Here is a 20,628-nt window from a genome sequence, read left to right on the forward strand (position 1 = left end):
CATCGAAGGAAGCCTGGTGGGCAGACCGCGAGGCGCAAACCCCACTTGCGCAAACGCACACACCACTTGCACGAACAGGCTTATCCTCCTCCGGTCGGTGGTCGCAGCTGCACGGATTGAAGGTAGACAACGCTGGAGTTATCTGCCCCAAGCCAGGTAGCTGGCCGGGAGGATCCTCTGCAGTACTGCTCTCTGCAGTTGAGTCACTAACGTGTGGGCCCGGCTCCACATGTTAGTGAGAGGGCAGTACTGCAGAGGAGTTGCTTCTGCTGGCCGAGAGGATCCTCTGCATTACTGCTCTCTGCAGTTGAGTCACTAACGTGCTCGGCCGCAGGCCGCAGCCCGCAGCTAGATATTTTCCTCTTCCGTGCATCATCCCTCACCGAGCACCGGAGCTCCAGACACGGACAGGGCGCGCAACCGGAGGGAAGCAGCCAGTCGGCACGCGATGCAGAAGCGCGCGGTGGCGGTGGCGGTGGGCGCGGCGGCCGTCGTGCTCGGCCTCGCCGCCGCCGTCCTGGGGTTCGCCGCCGAGTATGCCAGCCAAAAGGCAAGCTAGCTAGCTAGCGGCGAGCTTGCTCCTGCTCAAAGTTCGCACGTTCCTATACTCCTCCTCTGCTCTGTTTCTGCAACCTGATCCGACGGTCATGGTCGATCGCCCGGCCGCGCCGCGCGCAGGCTTTCGTGAGGTCCGACGCGTTCCGCTGCGAGTACCGGCGCACGCCAGCGCTGGCCTGGGGCGTCCTCGCCGCGGTGCTCTCGCTGGCCGCCGTGGCGCTCGTCACCGCGGCCAGCGGCTGCTTCGGCCGCTTCAACGCCGCCGCACCCGCGGCGGCCGGGAGACGGCGCGGCGGCTGCGCCAGGACGGCGTGCGCGGCAGTCGCGTGGTACGTTGTCCTCCTCCTGCTGCTGCTGCCGCAACAGCGCCGGCTCCGGTGTGCTATACACCTTCTTTCCTCCGATTATGCGCCGGCGCCGCGGGCTATCGTTGTTGATTATTCTTGCTTGCTGCCGAGCGCGCGCAGGCTGGTGGCGGCGGCGGCGATGTTCCTGTACGGCGCGTCGCGGAGCGCGGGGGGGGGGGGGGGGGGGGGGGGGGGGACGGGGGGCTTCACCGCGATCAGGCGGCGGCCCGGGCGCAACAGAGACGGCGGCGACCGCCCCTTCGACTTCGTCTGCGACGAGCTCAGGGGGGTCTTCGTGTCGGCGTCCATCGCGGCCGCCGTTGCCGTCGCCTGCGCGGTCGCGGCCTACGTCGACGCCCTCCAGCAGAGGAGCCAGACGGCCACGCCCACGCTGGGCGGCGTCGCGATGGGGCCGCCAAACCCGGTTCCCGTGGCTTACCCGGCTCAACCGCCGTACGGTGGCTACGGCGGCAAGCAACCTGCGGGTACATCTTGAGCTTCATTGATGGCGTCGGCTCCACCGTGTGTCCGTGTGTTTGTTTTTCTGCGTCGCAGTGCCACCACTACTTCACAGTTGTGTATTGTTGAGGTATTTGCCAATTTGTTAGTGGGATTCACCACTTGAATATATGCCTGTGTTTTCAAGTTGTTAATAAGATAAAACGCAAGTTTGAGCCAACAAAATGCATCCAAGAAATTTATATTTACATAAACTCTACAACAAACCAGTCTTCACAAATGTAAATTTTCAAGGAATCTAATAATCTTGTTTCTTCTACAAATGCAGTATCATATAGAAGTGTAAACTCATTCAATAAAACAGTAACCAACAAGCCAAGGTTCTAGTGTAAATTCTCTTTTAACTTTCCCTTCATTCGAGCCCTAGAACTGTTATATTGTGACCCAAATTCATTGCATAAAAGGAAAGACCGACTTCCGACGTAGCGAAGCGAAGGCCTGTCGTCGGGAAGCTTGAGCCGGAGCCCCCCACGGTACGGTTCATATACCGTTTAGGGTCTACTCCTCGACATTCTATTCCTTTTGTAAGCCGCCGCTAGGCGTTGATAACACACACCCGATATAGTAAAAATTTGCTGGCTGGCACCCGTGGTTTTTTCCTTTCGCATTGGAAGGGTTTTTCACGTTAAATCCTCGTGTCGCCTGTGGTTTGATCTTGCTGTTCTTCGCCGTTTATTTGCCGTCGTTTATAACAAGTGGTACCAGAGCTTTGGTTAGGGTTCCGCGACCGCGATGGCATCGACGAAGTATGATCTACCGCCGCTGGATTACAAGATGAGGTTCTCGCTATGGCAAGTCAAGATGCGTGCTGTTCTGGCGCAATCTCAGGATCTTGATGAGGCGCTGGAAGGCTTCGGAAAGAAGAAGAAGGATGAGTGGACCGCTGAGGAAAAGCGGAGAGATCGCAAGGCCCTATCTCTAATTTAGCTTCATTTGTCTAATGATATTTTGCAAGAAGTGTTGTAGGAAAAACATGCTGCAGAACTCTAGCTCAAACTAGAATCGATCTGCATGTTCAAGGATCTAACCAGTAAGATGCATATGAAGTTGAAGCTGTTCACGCTGAAGATGCAGGAGGGTGACTCGGTGCTGAGTCACCTATCTGTCTTCAAAGAGATCGTTGCCGACCTAGTGTCGATGGAGGTCGAATATGATGATGAGCACTTAGGTCTTCTTTTGTTATGCTCTTTGCCCAGTTCGTATGCAAGTTTTTGTGACACCATATTGTTAAGCCGTGATGAACTAACCCTTGTTGAAGTTTGCGAGGCACTTCAGTCCAGGGAGAAGATGAAAGGCATGGTGCAGGATGATGGATCGTCCTCAAGGGGCGACGCTTTGCATGTTAGAGGCAGATCTGAGCATAGATCATCGAGCGACAACAATGATCGTTTCAAAAGCAATGATGGTAGAGGCCGCTCCCAGTCCAAAGGTTACAAGAAGAAATTCTGTAAGTACTGCAAGAAGAAATCTCACAACATTGAAGAATGTTAAAAATTGCAGAATAAGGAGAAGAGGAAAAATAATTCTGATGGTAAGGCTAGTGTTGCTTCTGCTGCTGATAATTCTGAATCAGATTGCCTGGTTGTCTTTGCTGGTTATGTTGCTGGTCATGATGAATGGATACTTGATTCTGCATGTTCATTTCATATGTGCACAAACAGAGATTGGTTTAGTTCATATGAGCCTTTGCAGAATGGAGGTTTTGTGCGCATGGGAGATGATAATCCGTGTGATATTGTGGGCATCGGTTCTGTTCAGATCAAGACCCATGATGGCATGATTCGTACACTGAAGAACGTGAGACACATACCATGGATGAAGAGAAATCTAATCTCGTTGAGCACACTTGATAAAGAAGGGCTCAAATACACTGGTTCAGATAGAGTTGTAAAGGTATCAAAATGTTCTCTTGTATGTTTGCTTGGTGATCTCAATGCTTCAAATTTATATGTTCTCAGAGGTAGTACTGTGCATGGTTCTGTTGTTGCTGCTGCTGTTAATAATTCTGAACCTAGTAAGACTGACCTTTGGCATATGTGTCTTAGACATATGAGTGAGCTTGGCATGACAGAATTGATGAAGAGAAACCTTCTGGATGGTTGCATCTTGAGTGGCAAGAAGTTCTGCGAGCATTGTGTCTTTGGTAAGCACAAGAGGATAAAATTCAATACCTCTGTTCATACCACAAAAGGTACACTTGATTATATACATGCTGATTTATGGGGTCCTTCTCATAAACCTTCATTTGGTGGTGCTCGTTATGTGCTTACCATTATTGATGATTACTCTAGAAGAGTGTGGCATTATTTTCTAAAAAATAAAGATAATACCTTTGCTGCTTTTACAGAGTGGAAAGTCATGATAGAAAGGCAAACTGAAAAGAAAATCAAGGTACTTCGGACTGATAATGGTGGAGAATTCTGTTCAGATGCTTTTGATGATTATTGCAAGAAGGAAGGCATTGTTAGGCATCACACCATCCCATACACTCCGCAACAGAATGGTGTGGCTGAGCGCATGAACAGAACCATCATCTCGAATGCTCATTGCATGTTGTCCAATGCCCGCATGAGCAAGCGTTTTTTGGCGGAGGCTGCTAACACGGCATGCTATTTGATCAACAGGTCGCCTTCTATTCCACTCAACAAGATGACTCCTATTGAGGTATGGTCTGGTAAACCTGCAGATTACTCACAGTTGAGAGTTTTTGGCTGCACTGCTTATGATCATGTTGATAATGGAAAATTAGAGTCTAGAGCTATTAAATGTCTGTTTCTTGGTTATGGTTCGGGAGTCAAAGGATATAAATTATGGAATCCTGAAAGTAGAAAGACTTTCATGAGCAGAAGTGTTATTTTCAATGAGTCTGTGATGTTTACTGACAGCTTGACCACAAATAATGCTTTAGTTGAAAAATTGCAGCCACATGTCAGTGTGCAGGTGGAGCTTATGGATGACAAGAAAAATGAAGTTGTTGGTAATGATGTTCCAGATAATGTTTCTGATACTGTTCAGCAATCACCTCCAGTTTCACAGTCTGTTTTGCAGCAAGAGGAGGATCTAGATGCACTTATTGCTCTTCACAAGTCAAAGAGGAATTGTGGACCTCCAAATCATTTAATTGAGGAGTGCAATTTGACTTATTATGCTTTGAGTTGTGCTGAACAGGTGGAGGATGCTAGTGAGCCAGCAACATATACTGAAGCCATTGATTCTGTTGATAAGGATAAGTGGATCTCAGCTTTTCAGGGCCATAGAAGGGAGTGTGATTTGTTCCAGGGCCTTGCAGGGAATTTTCTCTTTTTATATGGGGAGCTTGAGGAGGAAATATACATGGATCAGCCAGAAGGATTCATAGTGCCAGGCAAGAAGAATTTTGTTTGCAAATTGAAGATGTCCTTGTATGGTTTGATACAGTCCCCTCGTCAGTGGTATAAAAGGTTTGATTCATTTATGTTTTCACATGGCTTTAAAAGACCTAATTATGATAGCTATGTATACATTAAATTTGTTGATGGATCACCTATATACTTGCTGTTATATGTTGATGACATGCTTATTGCTGCCAAGAGCAGAAAAGAAATCACTACGTTGAAGAAATTGTTGAGTAGTGAGTTTGATATGAAGGATCTTGGTGCTGCTAAGAAAATTCTAGGTATGAAGATTACTAGAGACAGAAAATCTGGTTTATTATTTCTTAGTCAGCATAATTAAATTAAAAAAGTTCTTCATCATTTCAATATGTATGATTCAAAGCCAGTTAGTACTCTATTGCACCTCACTATAAATTGTCAGCCTCTCAGTGTCCAAGTTCAGATGAGGATGTTGAATACATGTCAAACATTTCTTATTCTAGTGCTGTTGGTTCTTTGATGTATGCCATAGTTTGCTCTCGCCTAGATTTATCATATGCTATGCGTTTGGTTAGTAGATACATGTCTAATCCTAGTAAAGAACACTAGAAGGCAGTTCAGTGGGTTTTCAGGTACCTCAGAGGAACAATAGATTCTTGTTTGAAGTTTGGGAGAACTGACCAGGGACTTATGCTACTGATTTGGATAGGCGCAGTTCACTCACAGGATATGTGTTCACTGTTGGCAGTTGTGCTGTGAGTTGGAAGGCTACTTTGCAGCCTGTTGTTGCTATGTCTACCACAGAAGCAGAATATATTGCTATTGTTGAAGCATGCAAGGAGTCAATTTGGCGGAAAGGATTGTTTGCTGAGCTTTGTGGAGTTGATTCTTGCATTAACCTGTTCTGTGACAGTCAGAGTGCTATTTGTCTCACCAAAGATCAGATATTCCATGAGAGAACAAAGCATATTGATGTCAAGTACCATTATGTTCGTGATGTCATCTCCCAAAAGTAAATTAAAGGTATGCAAGATCAGTACTCATGATAATCCTGCTGATATGATGACAAAGCCAGTGCCTGTTGCTAAGTTTGAGCTTTGCTCAAGCTTAGTTGGTTTAACAGCTTAGCCCAAGAGGCTATTTGGCGCCAGAAGCTTTGTTGTGTTCAGGTAATGATTTGATTCATGCTACAAGAAAGAATTTGTCTCAAGATGAAGTATGTTATATTGTGACCCAAATTCATTGCACAAAAAGAAAGGCCGACTTCCGACATAGCGAAACGGAGACCTGACGCCGGGAGGCTTGGGCCGGAGCCCCCACAGTACTGTTCATATACTGTTTAGGGTTTACTCCTCGACATTCTATTCCTCTTGTAAGCCGCCGCTAGGCATTGAAAACACACATCCGATAGTGAAGATTTGCTGACTGGCGCCCGTAGTGTTTCCCTTTCGCATTGGAAGAGTTTTCCACGTTAAATCCTTGTGTCTCCTGTGGTTTGATTCTTCGCCGTTTATTCGCCGTCGTTTATAACAAGAACTGGGATGGCCAATTAAAGAAAATGATAATGAAAAGGAAAAGGATATAGACGGATAAGGAGCAAATAATTTATGCCCCCATTCCATACTGTGTAAGAGGCCCAGTCCGTAGGCCCATTGACTGGTCTTAGACGTTGGGCCAACCAAGCACCGCCCTAATCTCAACTGTTGCAGTTGTATTTACAAGATTTTCGTTTCTAAAAAAAAAGGAAAAAGGCTGACACGCGACAAGTCACGCCAGGGACCAATTGCGCGACCTGCTGCTGCCCCCAGGCGCTTTTTTCTTTTTTATATTTTTAAAAAATCAAAATTTCAAAAATATATGTCCGTTTTGAAAAATTTCAAAAATCCCCCCGGTCGCCCCCCATAGGGCGACAGGCCCTAAGTGTAATTTTTTTTCTTTAAATTTGCAACGAGGTCTCTGGAAAAAAAGAGGCCTGTCGCCCCCCAACGGGCGACAGGGGGCCTGTCGCCCCCCTTCGGGCGACCGGGGTACCCCCATTATATAAGCATCCAACCCCCCATCACTCCTCATTTGAGCCCGAAAATTCCACCAAAAATCCAGAAAAAAAGAGAGGGGTGAGGAGAAGGGAAGCGGCGAAGCCCTGCCGGATTCAACACTTGTGATCTGCAGGTTAGTACATTTAGTTTATATATTTTTTCCATTTAAGTAGTACGTATTTAAGTAAGAGTAAATTAAGTAGGGGTGAGTAATTTAATTTAATTAGTGCTGTAGTAGAACCATTTAAGCAGGAGTTTAATGATACTTTAGTTTGTAGTTACGTAGTAGTAAATTAGTTTAGAAAATTAGTAGTACGCATTTATTATTACAATTGCAGTACTATTAGAGACGTGTTTATAAATTAATTATGATTTAGAATAGAATTTGGCATATGCAGTATAGAATTTGAGTGTCATCACGTAGTTATAAATACTTATACGTTGTAGTTGAATTTTATATTTAGTTTTTACGGATTATTAAATAAGGTAGTGAAGTAAAGAGTATAACTCGATAAGTATTATGTGATATACAGATATGTCGAGCAAGATGCAGTTTCAAGTATTTTATGGTGACTACAATGTTTTGTATGGGCCAAATGGAGTAGATCTTTCTGCCTTTAATTGCACATCTAGCGCCATAGATAAACCTCTGGAAAGGAGTTTTGGTTCCATATGTAAGTGGCTGCAGCGTGGGTTCCGTGTTGATCCGTTGACACATGTAATCACCGTCCAGTCTCTTGTTAATTGGGAGGTAGAAAGTGATTTATTGGAATTGATGATGATACACAGCACTGATGACTAGCAGAAGTACATGCAAGCAGCTCTAGAGCGTGGGTGGCCTCTGGCCATTCTTGTTCAAATCCGGGAGAATACACAAAATGAAATCCAACATTGTGCAGATCAAGGAACTCCGAGTATTCGAAGAGAGACCAATTATGTTGAGTAAGATGAGTCAGAAGAGACAGAGAACCAAAACATGGGACCACAGGGCCTTGCTGATGAGGGAGAGAGGATACATAGCATTGTGGACGAGATGGAGGCAAAAGACCAAACCGCAATAGAGATGGAAGAATATGAGGGCTCATCTGATGACGAGCAGTACTCATTGCCAAAAGAGTGGAAGGAGCATGGTTTTGGCAGTCATGTAGCAGAAGACGCACGAAATCAGGAGTGGGAGTACAGAGGTAATGAGGTAGTGCAAGGTGCAACATATTCAAACATTGAAGCCGTAAAAGATGCTGTGAGACTATGGGCAATATCATTGAAACGAGAATTCAGAGTCGTAAAGTCTGGCAGTAAAGAATATGACGTGAAGTGTGTGAATGTTGGATGTCCATGGCGAGTACATGCATTCAAGGGAAAATGGAAGTCGAACTGGAAATATTCTATTGTGACAGAGCACACTTGTTTGCTGTCAGAAGTTCTTCCCTCGCATCGCAATATATCATGCGACTTTGTTGCAAAGCAAATGTATGGGTTTATTATGGACAACTTAAATTATGAGCCAAAAATGATTGTTCGACACATTTAGCAGACTTATCAGTACACCATTAGTTATTTGAAGGCATGGCGGGCTAAACAAAGGGTGTTCGAGATGCGGTTCAGCACATACGAGGCATCATATGATAACCTACCTCGTATGTTATCCCAGGTTGCTGCTAGAAATCCTGGAAGCTTTTATGACACATACCTCGTACCAGCCGTGACTAGGGCCAAAGAATTATGCAACGAGCCTTCTTTTGCATAGGTGCTTGTGTTAGAGCATTTCAGTGTTGTCTTCCGGTGATCTGCATTGATGGCACATTTCTGACTGGAAGGTATAAAGGTCAGATACTCACCGCAATCGGGGTAGATTGCAACAACCAAATAGTTCCGCTCGCATTTGCATTTGTTGAGAATGAGAACTTAGACAGTTGGTATTGGTTCCTTGAACGAGTGAAGGTTCATGTTGTTGCTGCACATCCAGATGTGTGCCTTATTAGTGATAGGCATGCAGGTCTGCTGTAATCAATACTGAAATTGCAACGTAGAACTGCGACAACGCCTCCATTGTGGCCCGATGTCCAAAACAGGTGGTGTATTAGGCATATGGGTGCAAACTTCTATGACCACTTCAAGAACAAGGATCTTAAGAACCTGTTTAAGAGGTTGTGCACCCAAAATCAACAGAGAAAATTCAATGCATTATGGCAGATGCTTGATCAGTTGACTGCAGAGCTAGTGAAGGTAAGGGCATCAGGAGTAGGCACTAGTCAGGCTGCAGAGGCTAGTGATTCAATTGAGAAGCCATTTTCACACTGGATTCGAGGTGCACCTAAGGATAAATGGTCATTCCTTTATGATACCAACGGAATACGGTAGGGTATTCAGACAACGAACCATGCAGAGTGTTTCAATATGGTTATGCGTTCTTGTCGTGCCTTTCCTCTTGTGAGAATTGTTGAGTTCATCATGTATGGGTGCATGAAGTATTTCAGAGAGCGTTACACGGCTGCAAGCATAAACATCAGCAACCCCCAAATTCAGTTTTGCAAAAGAGTGACACAATATATGCAAGAGAAGATTGAAAAGGCCAAACTGCACCGCGTCATATCGACAGGTACAATGGAGCATAGATTTGAGGTTCTATGCAAGGATAGAACTGGTCGTGGTATCCGTAGAGATAGGGTGGTACAGGAGAGTTTGATTATAGTAGATGGCAAAACCTTCTGCTCCTGCATGAAGCCAAAGTTATTGCATTTGCCATGCTCCCATCTCATTGCGGCATGTGCAGAGTCTGGGTTGCAGCCAGGAGTATTTGTTTCACCTTACTTCAGCAACAAAGCAGCTGTATCCACCTGGGGACATGAGATATACGCGATTGGAATAGTGGGGCCTTTCATTCATGATAATGAGAATAAAATGTTTATTCCTGATCTAGCCACTAAGAAAGGCAAAGGCCGCCGTCAGACACGTCGTATTCGGAATGGTATGGACGAGTCCGAAGCAAGCAAGGCACAAAAGCGTTGCAGCCAATGTGAAGCATTGGGTCACAACTACAAGAAGTCTCCTCAGAATGCAATTCACGATGCTGCTGACGTCGGTCCTTCCGGAAATCCCAGAGATGGAGAACCTCCTACGTTCAGACGACCATCGGCGAGAATTGCTCGTGGAAGGCATTCGGTGTCATGATCCACAATTGTATTTCATTATTTGTAATATGTAGTAATGAAATATTGCAGGTATGTAATGAAATATTATTTGACCTATGTGTGCAGTTTGTATGAAACATATATGTACCTATGTGTTCTCATATATTTTTGAATGCAGGTATGGAGATGGACTCCTTGCTAGACCCAGTTATCGACTCGAGCCACAGGTCTTACTTTGCAGCAGTTGATCACCGAGCCCTAGAGGTACTACGTCCTCGTCCACCTGGGGAGGCGATCTCTATACACCACGATTGGTGTGACAGGTATGTAATGAAATATTATTGTTTATCACGTATGTATTCGTCGGTATTCCTTTGTTTCGACAATTTTGTTTATTGCAGGTTACGTGAGGCCGGTCTACTGACTCTGAGCCATCTTGTCGAGGTTGGGCCTATTCAGCTCGACCGATCCCTCTTGATGGCGCTCGTTGACAGATGGAGGCCGGAGACACACACGTTCCACCTCCTGTGTGGGGAGATGACTCCTACGCTGCAGGACGTGGCCTACCTCCTCGGCCTCCCTATCGTCGGGGAGGCTGTAGGTCCGCATGTGGTGGCGGCCTCGTGGAAGGATGACCTGGAGGCCCGTTTTGCCCTGGTTGACCGCGTCGAAGAAGCATGTCCGATCAACCCGCACCCGCGAGCAGCAGGTCCTTCGAAGACCTGGTTCCTACAGTTTACAGTACGTATTCATTCCATATTTAAATTTAATTGTTACAATTCACATGTGTCCATTGTCAGTTGAATTAATTAATCTTAATTGTTTATGCAGCCTGCCCTGTTGGCTGCGGATGCCAACGAGTACAGTGTGACCAGATCGCTGGAGGCATACCTACTTTGGTTGTTTGGTTACATCATGTTCAACAACACTCATGGCAACTCGGTCGATAGGATTCTCCTTCCGTATGCACGGGAGATTGCGGAAGGGGATGAGGACGTACTGTCCTACAGCTAGGGTGAGGCGGTACTTGCAGCCACTTACCGTGGACTCTGCGATGGCTGCATGAAGACACATGGGAACACTATCCTGGCAGGGTGCTCACTACTATTACAGCTTTGGTCGTACGAGAGGCTAGCCGTTGGTCGGCACATGGTCAGCCACGAGCCTTACCACGGGGGCATGTACGGCGACGAGGAGGACGAGAGGCCCACTATGGGAACTATCTGGATCTGGCGTCAGGTACGTTCGCAACAAATCTAATTTTGTTATTCATTGTTACATGATGCATTAGCGCACTTTTAATTTTACTTATTCAGAATGCAGAGGTCCTGGGCGCATGCGCAGGTTAGACGCGCATATCCTGAGTTTGTTTCGGAGCTCGACATGCTGACGCCCGATGACGTTGTCTGGGAGCCTTACAGCCCAGAGGCTGTGGCTACCCGTGCACCAGCAGGCCTGTCTTCGCACTGCTCCGCGAATGCGAGCCTGTGGCTTACTACCGCCGTCCTGGTTTATGACATCGCGGTTGAGGCATATTGCCCATGGAGAGTCAGGAGACAGTTTGGGCAGCGCCAGGAGTTTCGGGTGCCCACCGCGTTGGAGCGTGTCAGTCGCCAGGACCACAGGTAATTATGAATGAACTTGGCTCATACATTCGTGTCGAATCTAATGATTCTTCGTGGTCCACTTTTATAGGTTGTCAATGAGTGGCTTGCCGTGCTCTGATGATTGGCTCACCAAGATGCAGCCGTGGGTGGACCAATGGGAACAGGCAGACGAGCACTTGGTCCATCCAACAGGACCACACATAGACAGCTCCTTTAGGTCTTACCTCACCTGGTACTTACCCCGGACTCGGGCTCGTCTGGTTTATGTTGACACTCACCCGCAGCCACACCAGGCGAGGCCTCAGGATGGCTATGCCCAGCACCACGTGGAGGCACTAGCTGGCGCGGTGAGTCTTTTGATCATATTTGCATATATATTAATATTCATAAGATAATTCATGTGTTTCTAACTGTTCCTTTACTGAATGGATGCAGTTTCGCCTTTGCAACATGATGGAGACGGACTGCTCGACTTACCTGACGAGGGTACGTGCCGGATCCCCAATGACCCAGTTTGAGCAGACACAGGCATGGTCGAGGCAGCGTGACCAGTTGCGTCAGGTAGTGCACAACTTGGGAAGCCGTGTGCAGTACGAAGACAGCCACGGGTCGTCGCAGGCCTCGTCCTCGTTCCCGTGTCCGTCGACCGTGCACGGGCCGATGTCGCAGTTCTTCCCAAGTGCAGGTAACGTACATATCTCTTTAAAATTGGATCAAGTGTTCTTATATATTTACTAATATCACAAACAGGATACGATCCAGCTACTGCGTTCGGCCATACTAGAATGTTTAGAGGGACAGCACCAGTTGGCGGACCGTATCCAGGGATGGTACCGGGGCCACAGATACCGGACTACACATGTTAGTTTATGTTTCGTATTTCGGTTTCTACATGTCATGACGAAAGACACGAGGGAACGCTAACATCCGCATTTTATGCGTAGGATTCTATCCCGATGCGGGCGCCGGACCTTCTTCTTCCTCCTTTCGGCCAGATAACGAGGGTTTCACCTTAGACGACCTCGACAGCTTGACTCCAAAAGAGCCTGCCGCGCAAGGTGACCCCGATGTCTTGGGGTATTCACAGCTTGGAGGAGCACCACTTGGGATCTCTCAGCAGCAGACACCGCAGCCCCATGCGCGTTCTGAGCGACAGGTGAGGTCTCCGGATGTTCTCACCTACTCCGAGGGCCATGTCCGTGCCCAGCAGAGGGCTAAGAGGGTCCGACGCCCTAGGGGTGGTTAGATATATGTGATGTTTGTATCTCTGATGTTTATTTGTAATGAGATAGCTGTGGACCGCTTATTTGTATCCGATGTTTATGATTGTACTAGTTTACTTGTCATTTGTTTCTATAGATACTATTGATGTGAACTTGTTATGTTTGTGGGTTCCATAATGCTCGTGAAATAAGGGAAGTTATTGCGAATTTTTTTCCGTGATTTAATGAAGGACAAGTTAGGTGCGGTAGGAATTAGCGGCCGAGATCCTGCCGACGATGATGATGACTACACGCTCGAATAGCTCAAAATAGGAACCATAGTGTATCTAGCTGCGAGTACGAGATCACAGGTTGCCACTGCTCAGCACGGCGATCACGGGTTTCCCAAATGTCGCATTCTTTGCCCAGACATACGTGACAAAAGACGACAACCCAATAGCAGTGCCCTTCCACCTTTTCAAAAAGATGTGACAACACAACAACCAGACCAGCTCACCTTCAAAGCAGTCTCTCTGGCGAGGACGACGGACCTGTCATTCTACAGCGAAGGTCTGTGGCGTGTAGTGGGGAGGCGACATCTAGGCGCGATCGACCGAGCGGCAGCAATGCAGTGCTGTGAGTCAGCATGCACAGAGATGCATCGAGTATTCATTTCGAGAATCGAATCTAGCCTTTTCAGTGTTAGGTCATCTAGCCTCTTCACTGTGTTGTCATGTAGGCTTTTTAGGTGCATTTACACTCCACACTCCGGGTATCAGACCATTGTGCGCCTATAAATACTCCGAAATTTGTGAACTCCCAGCAGCACTCAAACACCAAAGCTCATTGTATACCCAATGTCTAGAGGTGGGTCTAGCGGGAAGAATTACTACGGTTTTGGGAAAGGAAAAAGGGAAATAAAGGGAGACCCCATAATATGGGAGGGGCCTCTTGGACCTGATTCCTTTCTGGAACCAGTGTTTGAGTTTCCGCCACAGCAAAAGAGTGAATTTACCTATGAAACTCCTCTTCGACAATACGATAACCGTAGAGAACCGTGGCCAAAATGCAGACATGGTGAGGACTGCTTAGTGCAGATGTGCACCGACGGGATGGATGGCGGTCGGCGTTTCTTTAAATGTCCACACGCATGGGTAATACTCGGTTGTTTCATTTCTTTTTCTTCAATGAGACACCTTACATGAAATTTGTTTTGCAGTCTTCCGATGCTCCAGAAAACTGTGGTTTTACTAGGTGGGTCGATCATGCACCAATTGATTCTGTTCAGGAGTTCATCGAGTACCTCCAGATAAAGATCTTTGATCTGGAATGCAAGGTGAACCATTATGAGGAAGTGAGCGAGGGTAACAAAGATGACGAAGTTGATGATACCAGCAATGCTGCCGGCTCACAGGATGAACCATGCACTATTCCTTACTGCAACTGCCCTTGTCACAAGAAGAAGGGCCCTGCGCCTTCGGCACCACCGCCTGCACCACTTGCAATGGGTGGATACTGCGGAGAAGGCTCAACGCAGTTTGCTACGTGGGGGTACGGCTACTAGGACTACCCTAGTGCTAGTGACATGCTGCATCGTTGTGTTTGTTCTGTTTTTTTAAATTACCTAAGGCATGTTAGGTTAGTCCGGAATCTGTTTACCGTAGTTTGCAACGGGTTCTGCCATGCCACTGCATGTGTGATGTGTGTTTCATTATCGTTGTATTATGATGTAAAATTTGATGGTTCACATTATGTAATGCATTTCTTAGTTCTTATTTCTTATCGTTATATTATGTAATGTTTATTTGTAATGAGATAGCTGTGGACCGCTTATTTATACACTTCAACGTTCGCCTCTGATCACTCTCGTATTTTCCATTACATACAATAGATGGTATGTTTATACTTCGATGCTCCATTACGACTAAGTACGATTCAAACTCGACATTATGTACATGTCCAGTGAATGCAAAGTTAGGTACGAGACATACATACAAGCATAATACAACATTAACAATAGTAAATGCGAATACATCTTAAACCGATGAATATCATATGTTATAGATCATGACATGAAATCATCTAGGTCGTCATCCCAGTTGACAGATGGTGGTGCTGCAGGTGGTGTAGTATGGCTCGACGAACCTCTTGCCTTTCCCTTTCCCTCTTTTCTGGATCTAGGTTCATGTAAAGAGGGAGGAACATCATGTGTTGGAGGCCATGGTTTGGGGGGCATGAAATCATCCATGTCATCATCCCAGTTAACACAAGTTGGTGGTTGAGGTGCTGAAGCATTACTCGACGAACCTCCGGGCATCTGTTCTTGCGCAGGCCAAGTACTATCACCCGAAGATCTTATCCACCTCCTTCGTCTAGTTTGCGGCATAAGTCCACCGAAGATACATACCAATTTACGGAAATTTGGTATCGTTTTGTTAATCAACTCCGTGTCCTCGGGGTAATCCTAGCATATAATTAAAAAAATAATGTTACTGTTTCATAAATATGGATTCGAAATGACGGACGAGATTACAACTGAATGAGAGTTACCTTAATGTGCATCTCATGCACCTCTGGCCGCATCCATATCTTACAAGAACTTTGTAAGAATCCAATGATATTAGGATGATTCGCAAGTTCACATACTCTCATGTATATCTTCCGACGTTCTAGCAGGTGTCCCTTTACATCTTGCGAAGTAATACCTCGAAATAATGTGAAATCTTTAAACTCTACTACTTTGGACAACACCATCTCTATCGTACCATCCGCTAACGGATCCAACTTCTTACTAATAACAAGATGGGTCATGATATCAAGTATTATATTAGATTTTTCTTCGGTCCATGCAAATCCTCCACAATTGGAGGCAGCCATTGCCTTATGCTGCAATATCAATAAGGTACTTTCATAATTCTATTCTAATCCATAATTAATTTAAAAACTAGTCTGTAATAGTACTGAATTGTAATACTAAACGAGTGTTCTAAAGCACCAAATCTAATTCAGCTAATCTGCTAATTAAATTAAATTGTTATACAATATCAATGGATTCATACGGAAGTTACCGGTAGATCACAAGTACGCAATTCGGCAGAGCTTCGCCGCTTTTCTTCTCCTCACCCCTCACTTTTTTCCTGAATTTTTAGGCTCAAATGACAACGGGAATGGCAGCGAATGGCGGTCAGGGCTTATATAGGGGGGAGGGGACCTTGTCGCCCCCCCCAACGGGCGACAGGCCCTGTCGCCCGTTGGGGGGGCGACAAGCCCCCTTTTTTTCCAGGGACCTCGTTGCAACTTTAAAGAAAAAAATTACACTTAGGGCCTGTCGCCCTATGGGGGGCGACCGGGGGTACTTTTGAAATTTTTCAAAATAAACATATATTTTTGAAATTTTGATTTTTTAAAAATATAAAAAAGAAAAAAGCGCCTGCCACGGCCCATGCTCTTTTTTATTTCAGATTTCACCAATTAAAAATATTATAATTTTTCTCTAAATTATCCGTTTTCAATTTCGATCATGTCACTATATTTATTACAACGAGATCTACAGAACTAGATCCCACTTATATATATTTTAATGATACTTTGCACTAGTAGTAACTTATGTTATAACTTTCTCTCTTTTCATAGCAACTTATGTATATATTGGCTTACTATGGTGACAACTTATGTATAAATCAACTTTTGTTTTGTGACAACTTCTGTGTATAAGTGTATGATAGATTTTGTTGGTAATAACTTATATCTTATATGTATAGCAACTCATGTTTATGTCAATTTTTGTTTTGTGGCAACTTTATTTTTATGACAACAAATAAAATATTTTTTGTTGTAACTTTTATCTTATATGTATAGCGACTTATGTATACAAAATCTTTCATTTTGTGGCAACTTATGTGTATAACAAATAGCAACTTGCTACTCGTGCAAAATATCTTCAAAATATATACAAATGGGATCTAATTCTATTCTTCTTATTTAGTAGAACATAATGATGCAATCGGTTTTGAAAACAAAGGTAGTACGAAGAAGATAAAATATTTTTTACACAGAATGTTGATGCTAAAAAGACATACGTACGTGGGGTAGGTAGCAAGACAGAAATAAGGTGAAGGGGTCGCGCGCTCTCCGTATGCACGACTGGTCGCGTTATATCCCAGCCCAAAAAAAATTACAAGATTTTTTGGACACGAAAGCCCGTACAAAACTGGCGGGCGCTGCATGATACTAAGTTTCCGAGGTATGCCTTAGGCAAGGATGAAAGTGCTAAACCTGAAAGCATGGCCGTGGGAACCCTGCCCATGAGAAATAGCTTGATGGCACATTGGCAGTGCGTAGAATGGAAGTGAGGTAATTTGTGGAAAGATAAATAAGCATAATAAAAATGTAATAATACATTGATCCCAGCCTCCCAGGCAAACAGCCAGTTCAAACACATACTCATATGTATAAGCACGAGCCGTCAATTACAATGTAGGAGTAGTGGATAAAGCTTAAATCTTAAATAGAACAGGAAGACTATGACTAAACCTAAATAGAAAGGATATATTCATTCTGTTCGCTGCGTTCAGCTAACAATATTTTTCTCTCACATCAAACCAGCACCAGCCAGCAGTACTTTTTTCTTACAAAAAGTCAGCACCAGCCACAAGACACAGCACAACGAAGTTATGTGTGCGCAGGGACAGATAACTCCGTTGAGGCACTGGAAGGAAGCCAGGTCGGCAGACTACTGCGAGGTGTAAACCCAAACGCACAAACACTTCCACGAACAGCTGATCCTTTTTTTTAGGGCGCCACGAACTGCCGATCCTCCTCCGGTCGCAGCTGCACATTTTTCTTTTCTTTTTTATCTTGTCGATGAAATCATCCGTTTGACTGATCGTGCTCTCGTGATGGTTACGATTTGAATGTTTCGTTGCAGGAGAGCAGGTCGTACTACGATAGTGTCGCGTGGTGGTCGACCGAATCCGGGAAACGCGTGGATCGGAGCACGTCCTTTTTTATACCCCAAAGCCAGCCACTCCTCTGCTGCAGCCTGCAGCCTGCAGGTAGACCTTTCCTCTTTCGTGCATCTCTCACTGAGCACCCGAGCTTCAGATTCAGACAGCGCGACCGGAGGTCGGAGGAAAGCCAGTCGATACGCGATGCAGAAACGCGCGGTGGTGGTGAGCGCGGCGGCCGCCGTGCTCGGCCTCGCCGCGGCCGTCCTGGGGTTCGCCGCCGAGTATTTCAAGCACAAGGCAAGCTACCATCTCTGCCGCTAGCTTGCTCCTCCTCATCAAGTTCACTGTTGCTTGTGTCCTTACCCTTATCGGATCGTGACCGCCGCAGGCTTTCGTGGGGTCCGACGCGTTCCGCTGCGAGTACCGCCGCACGCCGGCGTTCGGCTGCGGCATCGCCGCCGCGCTGCTCTCGCTGGCCGGGGCGGCGCTCGTCACCGCGGCCAGCGGCTGCTTCGGCGCCGGCGCCGGCGCTCCCGCGCCCGCGCGTGGCGCCGGCAGGAAGGTGTGCGCGGCGCTAGCGTGGTACGTTCTCCTCCTCCTACGCCCACGCCGCGCTGCCGATTACCAGTTTTGATTCGCGCTAACTGCTGCGGCCGATGGGCGCAGGTTGCTGGCAGCGGCGGCGGCGGCGATGTTCATGTACGGCGCGTCACGGAACGCGGGAGGGACGGGGGGCTTCACCGCGGTCCGCCGGCGGCCCGGGCGGCGCAGCAGCGACGGCCGCGCCTTCGACTTCGTCTGCGCCGAGCTCAGGGACGGAGTCTTCGTGTCGGCGTCGCTCGCGGCCGCCGCCGGCGTCGCCTGCGCGATCGCGGCCTACGTCGACGCCCTCCGGCAGAGGGACCAGCAGACGGCCACGCTGGGCGTCGCGATGGGGCAGCCGCAGTGGCCGTCGCAGCCACCGTACCCGGCTCCCGTGGCTTACCCTCCGTACGGTGGCTACGGCGCCAAGCAACCTGCAGGGTCAGCGTGAGCTTGATCGATGACGTCGGCTCCAGCGTGCGTTTGCTTTCCCTGCGGCGATGTGCCGGCGCCACCAGCTGTGTATTGTTTTGTAGTGATGATTTCATTCCAAATTATAATTTGTTTGACTTTTTCAATCTAATTTAACCAGTACGGCGCGAGGCCTGCGCAATCGGCTCATGTCGAGACACCTGCGCCAGCCCACTGGGAGTGTCAACTTGGCATTCGCTTGCACGCAGGCCCACCATTTGTTGCACCAGCCCACCGATTCCGGAGCCCAGGAAAAAAAACCACAGACAATTTGTTGCGGCCGATCGTATGGTGCGGCATACCCTAGGTTAGTACACGTACTCTCTTCATTCCACACTAAATCAATTTCTAGATCTTAAATTTACCCAAAATAAGTGTACATCTACAAATAGGATAAACTAACTCTAGTTTTTTTACTTTCTCTTCACTCGAGGTACAAGGATTACATCTTGATAGGAGTACATACATATATTTACACTAACATTGATCTCTTCCCTAAAACTTTAGAAGTGCACTTATTTTGGGACGGAGGAGTAGCTGTCTGTCGCCTCCTCCGACCGGGCTTGTACCCTAATCCCTTTGTCTTGGACGTTAGAGTCTTGCACGACACACCCGCTTCACAACTCGTCCACTCCCCTACCCCCAGGCACCCCTCGACGTCTGGGCGGCGGTGCCATCGTGGCTTTGCCTTGATGCGTCCCAACCCTAGACGGGCAAACGACCATACCTGCGGATGTCAAAACCTGGCCCCGCTCCTATCCAGCCGCCGGCGCCCAGTCCATGGTGTCATGGCCGGTGGCCTACTTCAACCCTCCTATGTGCTGGTAAAGTGGTGAGCAGCTTTATCATCTGTTTGTTCCGTGTATACCCCCCCCCCCCCAATCTCTAACCTTAACTTTTCTTTGATGCAATCTAATTTGTTAGCTAGTTGTTGTTAGATTTTACCATTTAGTAGTTGTGTATCGTATTGCAGCGCAATTTTATGAAACTTTACAGTTGCTAAATGGATTTTACCGGTTCGCATATGAAAATTTTGGTTCGGCATACCCCATGTAAAAATTCTGGCTACGCCGTTGCTCACCAGTCACCACCAGAAAACATATCCATCTTCCGCAAGATTTTTTCCAACTTACCTTCCAGTGTTTGAGATTCGTGCAAATAATTATAGCCCTTAGATCCAACCACCGCGGCCCCGCCGCCCGCACCCAACGTCGCCGTGCAGCCGCCGGCACCGGAGAAGAAGATGGAAGAAAAAAAAAATTTGTTCAACATTTTAAAAATTGATTCAACATTTTTTAAGATGCTAGTTCAACATTTTTGAAATGTTGGTTCAACATTTTTGAGATGCTGGTTCAACATTGGTTTAATATTTTTGAGATGTTAGTTCAACATTTTTCAGTAAAATTTTAAATGGGCCATCAGCTGGGTCCTAATGGGCTTTATAAATAAATTAGTTATCCATCTTGCGGAAGACATATAGGAGCCCCCGTCACCACCACCTCTCGTCGAGACTCGAGAGGCCTCATGGCCTCAGCCTCCTCTCCCCAGCCTTCTAGCAGAGTGATGCTTATAATGAAATTTAAATGCATTTTTCTTAATTCTTGTATATGTTTTTAAAACCGTTTGAAGCATAGTGATGCTTATAATGAAATTATTAGAACGAGATCTGATATGAATACACTTACTTTTATTTTTAAATATAAATGATATCAAAACCCTTGTTCGACACTTTTTTACAAAATATTGTAGCATTTCCTAAGCGTTGATATAGTTTTTGTGAAATATGTAAGGCAAGTGTTGATAGGTGGAAAAGTTCATCAACATTTTGAATGTATTGGTTTCAACATTCTCAATCTACAATTTCAACGTTTCA

The 20,628-nt window shown here is 46.3% G+C and overlaps 2 protein-coding genes across 2 annotated transcripts; both read left to right on the forward strand.

Annotated features, from left to right (window-relative positions):
- The first annotated feature begins 340 nt into the window (after positions 1-340).
- Positions 341-1,401, forward strand: LOC120655303. The gene is made up of 2 exons (XM_039933058.1): positions 341-550; positions 679-1,401. The coding sequence occupies exons 1-2, from the start codon at positions 449-451 to the stop codon at positions 1,399-1,401; spliced, it is 825 nt and encodes a 274-aa protein (XP_039788992.1). The 5' UTR covers positions 341-448.
- Positions 1,402-17,903: 16,502 nt separating this feature from the next.
- On the forward strand, positions 17,904-18,735 carry LOC120655308. The gene is made up of 3 exons (XM_039933070.1): positions 17,904-17,999; positions 18,091-18,284; positions 18,369-18,735. The coding sequence occupies exons 1-3, from the start codon at positions 17,904-17,906 to the stop codon at positions 18,733-18,735; spliced, it is 657 nt and encodes a 218-aa protein (XP_039789004.1).
- The last annotated feature ends 1,893 nt before the right edge of the window (positions 18,736-20,628 follow it).

Source organism: Panicum virgatum, chromosome 1K, assembly GCF_016808335.1.
Source record: "Panicum virgatum strain AP13 chromosome 1K, P.virgatum_v5, whole genome shotgun sequence".
In the NCBI taxonomy this organism is placed as follows: Eukaryota; Viridiplantae; Streptophyta; class Magnoliopsida; order Poales; family Poaceae; genus Panicum; species Panicum virgatum.